The sequence below is a fragment of the Spermophilus citellus genome (genome assembly GCF_964194105.1).
Source record: "Spermophilus citellus genome assembly, chromosome: 11".
NCBI lineage: Eukaryota > Metazoa > Chordata > Mammalia > Rodentia > Sciuridae > Spermophilus > Spermophilus citellus.
The window spans coordinates 130,345,166-130,355,417 of NC_138192.1; the positions used below are offsets into that span (position 1 = coordinate 130,345,166).

Here is a 10,252-nt window from a genome sequence, read left to right on the forward strand (position 1 = left end):
GAAGTCAATGAGCTTTATAGGAAAATAAGCACTGTTTACAGGCATGGTGGCGCCTGCCCGTAATCCCAGCTGCTCTGAGCCTGAGGCAGGAAGGTCTAAATTTGGGCCAGCCTGGGCAACTTAGCAAGACCTTGTCTCAAAATAAAAAATAAAAAAAAGGACTGGGATGTAACTCAATGGTAGAGTGCCCCTGAGTTCATTTCCAGCACTGAAAGAAAGGGGGGAGGGAAGGGAGGAAGGAAGATCCACTCGCTGGATTTAGGCAACAGATCTAGAAAAAACTGTACAGTGAAGGCTCAGAAATCAACACTGCTGCTCTCCTAGCCACCCTTTTGGGCTTCTGTTTCTGGGAGTCTCTCTGTTGGAGGGCTCCGAGGGCTTGTGGTCAGAGCCATGTGCCAGCTCAAGACCCACTTGCTGCCCTCTCCCTGGGTGATGTGCTGGAGGGTCCCTCCATGGCCCCAGTAGGCCACTGACTGGAGAGTTGGTAAGGAGTGGACTTTGCTCTCCAGTTAACTGAGCTGCTGACCCTGGACAGGTCTCTCATTCTGGCTCATCTTATGGATAATTTCCTTATCCATAAAATGAGAATAAATACACCTTGCTCACAAGGCGTGGAGAAATGTACATGTTTTAAATGACTCCGCAAACTATAAAACATGTTTATGATATGGCGTGCCATTGTCCATAACATGACTGTCGTGCCCTTGAGGAAGCAGATCTGTGGTGTCAGTTTCTCTGTTATTCTTGCCTTGTGAACATGCTCCAGAATCTAATTCAGTAACTTGGCAACCCACTCACAGAAAATCCTTTGACAGTGAAAATACTCACTGACCCCACTGTTAGCCTTACAGAATGTGAGTCTACCAAGCCGTGGGCTCATGCGAGTCAGATAGTCAACTTCTGGTCTGTTGGCATCACCTTGAAGGCGGCAGGGCGAGAGCTTGCAGGGTATTCTCTGGCCTGTGATAAAGTACTTTCTCTTCCTTGGGTGTTTGGCCTTATTTAACATGAGGTCAAGAGCCAATCCCAGCAGAAGTGTGGAGTTTCAAGCTTACACCCTCTTTTATTCCCTTTGGTGGCAACCCCTCTCTGTTGAGTAGGTGACCCTCTCCACAATTCCAGGTAAAAAGGCTTCTCTGGGGATCAGTGTGGTCCTGGGTGCACATGTTCCTGGGCCAGGTTTTGGTTTCTGGGCTAGAACTTTCAGGGCCATATCCCAGATCCCAGAGCTGTCAACGCAATCTCCCCTGCCCTCAATCCCCTGCCTTCAGGGTCCTCCATCATGATCTCTATCATTATTCACATTATTTTAGTTAGTATTTCATGATAAATTTTTTTATACTGGAAATTTAACCCAAGGGCACATAACCTCTTAGCCACATCCTCTCTCCTTTTTAAATATTTTATTTTGAGACAGGTTCTCACTAAATTGCTTAGGGACTTGCTAAATTGCTGAGGCTGGCTTTGAACTCGAGACTTCTGCTTCAGCCTCCTGAGCTGCTGGGATCACAGGTCTGCACCACTGCGTCCAGCTCATGATAATTTGCATGCCTTAATTCCTGTTATTGGACATCCTGAAATACTTAAGTCTTCTTCATTGGGTCGTGTGAGATAAAAACCTGTGATAAAATGTCCACTGTGGTGTGTATCAGATAACAGGAATTCCACGCATGTTAGGATATTTGGAGTGAAGTTTCTGTCAAGGAAAGTCACACCTCACCCTCTTTGGGGCACATCTCATTCACCTCATTCACTCACTTAAACATTCACTGCCAGGCACATACTGGGTGCCTGTGGGGCAGGGTCCAGAGCAGTCACAATTCCTGTGATCGGGGCTACAATAGAGTATCCACGTGTCTTTCCCATGAGCAGAGCACAGAGGAGCGAGTCCCAGTGCTCCCTGGCAGTGTCTGGGAAGGCTTCCCAAAGGAGGGGAACTATAACTTGGGGTCTTAGGGGACAAGAGAGGAGAAGGAGGGCATTCTGGGGCAGGCTTGTAGTTGGCAAGGCTGGCGCAAGGCAGGATCAGGCAGTGGGGCAGTGGGTAGGAGATGGCAGAGGCATCTCCCTGAAAAACTGAACCTGAAAGATTTCTCAGGCTACAGAGAGGCTGGAAAGCTCAGTTAAGGAGCCTGGCACATGGGAGACCATTACAGAGACAGATACCCAGGAAGGCAAAGCCCTGGGAGGACTCTGCCTGCCCTGCTGAGATGGTGGAGCAGGCTGGGGAGAGGCTGGATGACCAGGGTACAGAGGAGGGGAGGAAGTATGCTCCTCCCTCTGTGGACTGCAGGAGTAGGAGACGCAGGCATCCCTGCACCCCTTCTACGTGTATGTGCAGTCCTTGGACTCAGGCTGGCCTGGTCCAGTTTGCCAGTTCCCGAGAAGCAGCCTCCAGATGAGTGGCCCTGGTTGGAGGAGCAAGAATCCCCTCACAGTCTGTGCCTCCTGCTGCCTTCTCACCCTCCGCTCTTCCTTTCTATTGGGCAGCCTTAAAGAGGGCATGGACCGCACCATCATGGGCATCCTGGTGTCTTACCAGATCAAGGTGAAGCTCACCGTGTCAGGGTAAGTGTCCCGTGCCGGCACTTGGCCTGCTCCCTCTTGGCCTGGGACTGCTCTTTCCTGAAGGACTAACAGGCAGACAGCAGCAGAGGCAGAGCCTACTGGCTCCTGTGCTGGCCTGGGTTGGATTCTATTTGTCCCTGGAAAAGAAGGTTGTGAAATACTGCACTGTTCGTACCCTGGGCCAAAACAGCTTGCACCTGCACACCACCGAGGTAGAGCGCTGTAGAGCGCTAGAGAGCAGAATGAGAATCAGTTTCATGTTACATTGTACCTCAGAAAGAACAATGGCTGCCCAGTGGACTCTCAGTGACCTTCATCTGTTTGCATCTTGGGAGGCATCTGACCACCAAGGAGGGACTGCATCTTCCCTCCCCTAACATGGAATCACAGAATCGGGAGGCTCCTTTTCATACAAGAGTGCTGACATCTCTAAAGAAACAATTTTCTATTTTAATGAAACTGATTTTTCCTTGTCTTTAATCTCACCAAAAGGGAAACAAAAACAAAAACACCTTGGCTTCTCATTTTCCTTTCAAATTCCACAGCCAAAGTCTCTATTCTGATCAAAGGCAGATCCTGCATATGTCCCAGGGTCCTGGGTAGGTAAAGAGTTCTCCAAATTTTGCTTGGGGCCACAAAGAACACAGGTCTATTTTAGGTATTTTGTTAGCACAAAGTTTCCATTTGTTGTGTTTTTTTTAAAGTTTTTTAATATTTATTTTTTAGTTTTTAGCAGACACAACATCTTTGTTTATATGTGGTGCTGAGGGTCGAACCTGGGCCGCACGCATGCCAGGAGAGCACGCTACCACTTGAGCCACATCCCCAGCCCTGTTGTGTTTTTTTGAAGTGGATAGTGCTTTTTTCTTTTTCTTTAATATTTTTTAAGTTATTGATAGACCTTTATTTATTTATATGTGGTGCTGAGAATTGAACCCAATGCCTCACACATGCCAGGCAAGTGCGCCACCGCTGAGCCCCAGCCCCTGCCCTGGATAGTGCTTTCTTTTCTTTACTTTGTGAGGATCTAGAACCAGGTGGAGTTTCCCTTAGCAGTTCAGAAAAGCAAATTCAGGTAGTCCTCCTATCCTTAAGTTTCATATTGGTGACTTCAACCATCTGCAGATTGAAAATATTTTTTAAAAACTGCATATGTGGGGGTTAGAGCTTTGGCTCAGCAATGGAGTGCTTGCCTTGCACGTGCAAGGCCCTGGGTTCGATCCTCAGCACCACATAAAAATAAATAAATAAAATAAAGGTATTGTGTCCAACTACAACTAAAAAATAATTATTAAAAAAATAAAAGAGTTCTTAAAAAAAAACTTGCATATGTGCTGACTGTACAGACGTTCCGTTCCCCTTGTTATCCCCTAAATGATAAAGTCTAATAACTATTTATACAGCATTTACATTGTATTGGTGGTTTAAGTCATCTCTAGCTGATTTTGAATGTATGGGCAAATGGGTGAAGGTGCTATGCAAACACCACGTCATTTTAAATAAGAGACTTGAACATTGAAGTTTCAGTATCCCCAGGGGGTCCTGAAACCAGTCATGCCCACTATCCCACCTTGCAGATATAAAAGGGTAGAGCAACTTTAAGGGGTTCTCATAGAGACCTCTATGATTCTGTGGCTTATTCTTGACCCTAAGTTATTCTTCTTGACCCTAAATGATCCTCTTGAGAAAAAGAGTCACAGTAGGGAGGAGGACGCTGAATATTAAGGAATGAAAGACCCTGGAAGTGGGGAACCTGAGAACCGAGTCAGGTCTTGCCTCTGAATAATGGGATGTGAAGTCATATTGCCACTGGGGACAGTCACCACAGCCATTTGTTTTGTGTTTCCTAGCTTTCTGGGAGAACTCACCTCCAGGTAAGTCTCTTCTCCTCCCTTTCCACTTGATTCGCAGGACGCCAAGGACAATAAGCCTTTTTTTTTTTTTTTTTTTTTGGTACCAGAGATTGAACCCAGGGGTACTTAACCACTGAACTGCATCCTCAGCCCTTTTTCTATTTTGAGACAGGGTCTCACTGAGTTGCTTAGGGCATCACTAAGTTGCTGAGGCTGGCTTTGAACTCACGATCCTCCTGCCTCAGTCTCCCAAACTGCTGGGATTACAGGATACACCACTGTGTCCAGTAAGCCCTTCCTCTTAAGAGGAACTAAAGAAGCTGGTCTCTGGGCAGCTCTATTCATATGTTTAGAAGTGATGCTGCTGCCTCTGGAGCATCATGCAGTGCTTAGCTCACTAGTGTGTGTCTGGGGTGACAAGTAGGTCTATGCCTCACAGAGAGACTCCTCCAGAAAGTCCACACACTCCCATAGCTGTCTAGCTGTCTTCTGCACCTGTGTGCAGTGCAAGACATGAATTATACCATTTTAACCACTTTAAAGTGCACAATTTAGCAGCATTAAGTAGTTTTACAATGTTATAAAACCACCACCACTATCTAGGTCCAGAATATTTTTGCTATCTGAAAGGGAAACCTAGTACAAATTAAGTAATCACTCCTGTTTCCCCTCCCACAGCCTCTGGCAGCCACTAATCTGCTTGCCAATGTTAACTATCCTGGATATTGCCTATAAATGGCATTGTATAATAAGGAGCCTTTTTGATTGACTTTTATCATTGGCTTAATGTTTTCAAGGATCATCTGTGTTGTAGCATGAACTAATACAGTACTTTATTCCTTTTTATGGCTGAGTAATATTCCACTGTATGGATATACCACATTATGCATATTTTGGGGGGGATTGTTTCTACCTTTTGATAATTGTGAATGGTGACAGCTTCCTTTTATGTCATGCACAAAGAAGGAACAAATTTGAGTCAGGTGTGGTGGTGCACTCCTGTAATCCCAGTGATTTCCTCCCCCTGAATCAGGAGGTTTGCAGGTTCAAGATCAGCCTCAGCAACTTAGACCCTGTCTTAAAAAAGGCAGTGGGGGTGGGGGGTGGGGAAATGGGGACCTAGCTCAGTTCAATTCCCAGTACCAAAAAAGAAAAAAGAAAAAAAATTAGAAATATTTGAGTCAGCATTGACTTGACATGGTCATCTCTTATCTAGAACCCAGGTCACACCCGTTTCTTTTAGATCCTATCTGTACCTATGTTATTTAAACAAATGTGCTTGGCCCAGAGGTCAGCCCTGGGCAGGAAGCAGGGGGCCCTAGAATGCAAGGAGGAGCTTGTTTTCTCACCTCTCTCCTCATCTTTCTGTTCTCCCTTTCTGTGAATCTCTCTTTTGTCGTCCTTCCTGACTCCTTTCCTTTCTTCTTTTTTGTATAAATTCCAAGTCGCCCCAAAGTCCTCCAACTTTTGGAGTTCAGCAGACTGTTGTGCTCTCTGTGCCCACCCTTGACACACCAGCCTCACACAGGTTTTAACACATTCAGGATGTTGCACCTTGTTGCAAAGACTATTTAAAAATCCATCCTCCCTCAGAATTGCAAGTTCAAGGCCAGCCTCAACAATTTAGCAAGGCCTGAGCAACTTAGTGAGACCTTGTCTCAAAATAAAAATTATAAAGGATTGGGATGTCACTCAGTGGTTAAGCACCCCTGGGTTCAGTCCCGACTACCAAAACCCCAAAACAACAACGACAAAATCTACTCTGTCCTTCCTGTCGGATTTTGCCTCTTCTCCTCCCATAACATATGTCACTACATCTAGTAAGCCACACAGGGAACTTCAAACACTGGTTGCCCAGCCATGCCTGAGTGAAGTTCCTGGACCACATTCCAGGGAATGCATTGCGAAATCTTACTTCACTATTTTCTGATTTCTGTTTTGCTTTGAGTTCAGCTAAATTATCTTTCAGCTTGGGCCTAGGGATATTTTATAAAGCCACTAACCTTGTGTGTGCGTGTGTGTGTGTATCTACTAACCAGCCTACATTCTTTTTTTCTAGTGAAGTGGCCACTGAGGTACCATTCCGTCTCATGCACCCCCAGCCTGAGGACCCAGGTTAGTTGTGCTATTGTCCAGGCTCTCGCGCTCTTCTCCCCTGGCAGACTTATTGGTACTCATTCCTCGTCTTGGGGTTACCAGGTGACATCCACAAGGTGACTGGGCTAGCCCAGGAGAGAGCACTCACCTGTTCACCCCCTAGAGCCTGTGTGGAGGATGTAATGGAAAACCCCAGAACCTCTGCTGTCAACAGACCTAGATTTAGATTTTAGGATGATTTCGTTTGAGAGCCCAAGGCTTTTGCATTTCATTTGGAAACAAAAGGCCTAATGTATCATTTGGAAGCATTCACAGGCATCATGATAAGAATACAGAAAAGACTAGAAAAGAGGGTCAGGCTGGGATCCTCACATCTTGGCTCATTTGACTTATAAATCCATTGGCTCTTGATGGATGTCAAGTGAAGGACAGTGTACAACTCTGTGTTTAACATCAGCCTTGTTGAACTGTCACTGTAAAGAGAACTGGATGATATGGAGTTAGATCTCAAGGAAGTTCTTTTAAGAAAAGCTCAATGAGCTGGGCACAGTGGCACATTCCTGTAATCCCAGTGGCTTGGGAGGCTGAGGCAGGGAGATGGTGAGTTCAAAGCTAGCCTCAGCAACTTTGCAAGATCCTAAGCAAGTCAGCAAGACCCTGTCTCTAAAAAAATACAAAAAGGGCAGGTGATGTGGTTCAGTGGTTAAGTACCCCTGGGTTCAATTCCTGGTACCAAAAAAAAAAAAAAAAAAAAAAAGCTCAATGAGGGGTCAGTGGTAGAGCATGTATTTAGCAAGCATGGGCCCAGGGTTTTGTTCCAAGTGTTGGAAAAAAAAAAAAAAAGTAAATGAGGCAGCAGAATTAATCCAGGTGCATCTTAGAAACTCCAAGGAAAAATTCTTCCCTATATAATTAGGCAGGTTGATAGAAAAATCAACCTGTTTGAGAATTCTCCATAGTTATAATAATAAAGACTTTTAAGTAAAAGTGGTATAAATCAGCAGGGTTTCTTTTCCTCATATTTGACAAATAGTTTTTCTATGTTGAAAATGAGATGGTATTTACCCATTAAAATGAGTCCTCATATTCATTTTAGGTTTTGACTCAAAATATTTTGTCTCAAAATATCTTTTCCAAATATTTTAGATTCAAACTCTCTATGCACATTGGCAAAAGCTTCTGGTTAAATAGTTAATCTTACATTTTTAATTCACTTATGCTTGTATCATAAAAATGGTCTTTATTTTTTACATTTATTTGGGAGTAATTAGGACTTTAAGCCGGGAAAACACAGATTCAGTCTTGAAAATGTGGTCCCAATCTTCAATTGTTCTTTTAAGGACATTCAAATGATAACCACCCAAAGAGCTTTAGGCAGACTTTGTAAATTAATTTTTTGTTAAAGAACTTTTAAGCAAGAGGCTGGGGATGTGGCTCAAGCGGCGCGCTCGCCTGGCGTGCGCACGGCCCAGGTTCGATCCTCAGCACCACGTACAAACAAAGATGTTGTGTCCGCCGAAAACTAAAAAATAAATATTAAAATTCTCTCTCTCTCTCTTAAAAAAAAAAAAAAAGAACTTTTAAGCAAAGAAAAACAGGAGCAAATGGCATGGGCCCCTGTTCCATCTTGGGGAAAGCCTTGATCGGTTCCTTTGCTGCCGAAGAGTTACTCTTCCTTCCCATGTATCATTTTGATGTTTCTGTTGCTATGGCCCTTACATTGGACATCTCACGGTGTCAGGACAAAACAATAAAATCTTTTGTCCTCTGAGATTTTGGAGGCAAGAATTAGGACAAATCATCCTGTGGTTACAAAAATCTGATTTCCTGAGACCTAAGAGTGACCAAATCTCATGGCTCTCATTTTCTGCCTAGTTCCTGACTCCCTGAGTAGAGGTGGTAGATTCTAAGCAAAGAAAGCATGATTTATAGTTAGGCCTTGCCAGAGCCAGGGGCCAAACAATTTGTACCTAGCAAGTGCTGAGGAAGTAAAAGTGTTTTTATTGTCTGCTGCCAAGAGCATCCACCAAACCCCAGAGTGTTGATTGGATCCGTCCTGTTGACTGCCTTTCAGGGATGAGGGTCCCAGTTAGTGGGTTTTACTGCTCAGCACTGTAGGGCTCCAGGGTGTTCTTGTCAGGGAAAAGTTTGATGAGTTAGGCTCTCTTTGGGTCTCTGTGCTCAGTGGTCCTCACAGATATTCCCTCCTGTACTGGCTTCTAGGTAGGCCTGAGACACAAAAGCAGAAGTTCACCATCAAACCACTGCTCCCCAGTTTCTGAAGCTCTTTAACTGCATCAGAACTTTATTAGGTGACCAGAAAACTAAAAAAGAACAAAGCATACTCAAATGGTTAGCAACTCATCTGGGGATATGAACCACATGAAAACCTAACCTGACCCCAGAAGATCAAACTGAGGCGTGAGGGGGTGGTCCTCAGGTGTTAGTGCACACCCTTACCCAGGGTGCTGGTATACATCAGGCCCTACGAATCATCCCCGAGAGCCCGATGGGCTGGTGCTGGAGCTGCATGGTCAGTCTCCATGTGACTCTGACCTCAATGGGATCCAAAGGACACTTAAGGAGAAATACTTTGAAAAGAGGAGTGACATACAAAGGGTGGGGACAATCAGGGAAGAGGTCCTAGAGGTGAGATTATGGCAGTTTCAGGCACCCTGTAAAAAAAGTGATGGTGGGCTGGGGCGTGGCTTAGAGGAAGAGCTCTTGTCTAGCTTGTCTGAGGCCCTGGGTTCCATCAGTGCCCTCAAAAATCAAAGGCAAAACCAAAAGAGAGTGATGGCTAAAGATGCAGAGAGAAAGGCTACGAACAGAAGTCACACCCAGCCACCAAGAAAGACGCCTTCAGAACTTACTACCCCTCAAACTGCTCAGCTGAAGGGAGAGACAGTCCAGGCGCTTGGTGTGGAATTGATTTTAACCTCTCCTTCTCTCTGCTCTCTCCCTCTCTCCTTCCTTTTGGGCTCACAGCAAAGGAAAGGTAAGCCACCAATCTCTGCTCTGTTTCTCTGACCTGTGACTCCTCCTCCTGTACAGACCCCTCTTGGGGTCTCTGTGCCCTTCCCTGGTGTCCCCTAGCTCCCAAGGGCTATGCTGGGTGTATCTCTCACTTGTGGGCTCTCTTCTTTTCTCCTTTTTGTTAAAGAACTTTTAAACAGGCTGGGTGTGGTGGCACACGCCTGTAATCCCAGCAGCTCAGGAGGCGGAAGCAGGAAGGTCCAGAGTTCAAAGCCAGCCTCAGCAATTTAGCAAGGCGCTAAGTAACTCAGTGAGACCCTGTTACTAATAAAATACAAAATAGGGCTGGGGATGGGGCTCAGTGGTCAAGTGCCCCTGAGTTCAATCCCTGGTACCCCCCACCAAAAAAAAAAAAATCTTTTAAACAAAAGAAAAAAACATGAGGAAAATGGCATGGGCCCCTGTTCCATCCTGGGGAAAGCCTTGATTCATTCCTTTGCTGCCAAAAGAAAATCAAGGGTCTTGGTTCTCTTGAGATTTCATCCTCAGCTCTGAGAGGGCACTGAAAAAGGTGTCTCTGTTTTCTTTTTAGTTTTCAGGATGCAAATTTGGTTTTTGAAGAGTTTGCTCGCCAAAATCTGAAAGATGGGGGAGACACTGCTGAAGGGAAGAAGGAGGCTGTCAATGATGAGTGAAAATATCTGCTCAGACTCCCGCAAGCGGCCGTAGTTCCTGGTGCCACGAGCAAAGCCCCA

The 10,252-nt window shown here is 45.2% G+C and overlaps 1 protein-coding gene across 1 annotated transcript in view; it reads left to right on the forward strand.

The window, feature by feature from the left end:
- The window catches only part of SAG (S-antigen visual arrestin), a 32,274-nt gene extending 22,022 nt beyond the window's left edge, over nt 1-10,252 (forward strand). Inside the window, exons 11-14 of the mRNA XM_081262353.1 lie at nt 2,494-2,571; nt 4,422-4,445; nt 6,484-6,539; nt 10,090-10,252. Of these exons, the coding sequence (XP_081118479.1) occupies nt 2,494-2,571; nt 4,422-4,445; nt 6,484-6,539; nt 10,090-10,139 (208 nt within the window). The 3' untranslated portion in view covers nt 10,140-10,252. The remainder of the gene's footprint in view (nt 1-2,493; nt 2,572-4,421; nt 4,446-6,483; nt 6,540-10,089) is intronic.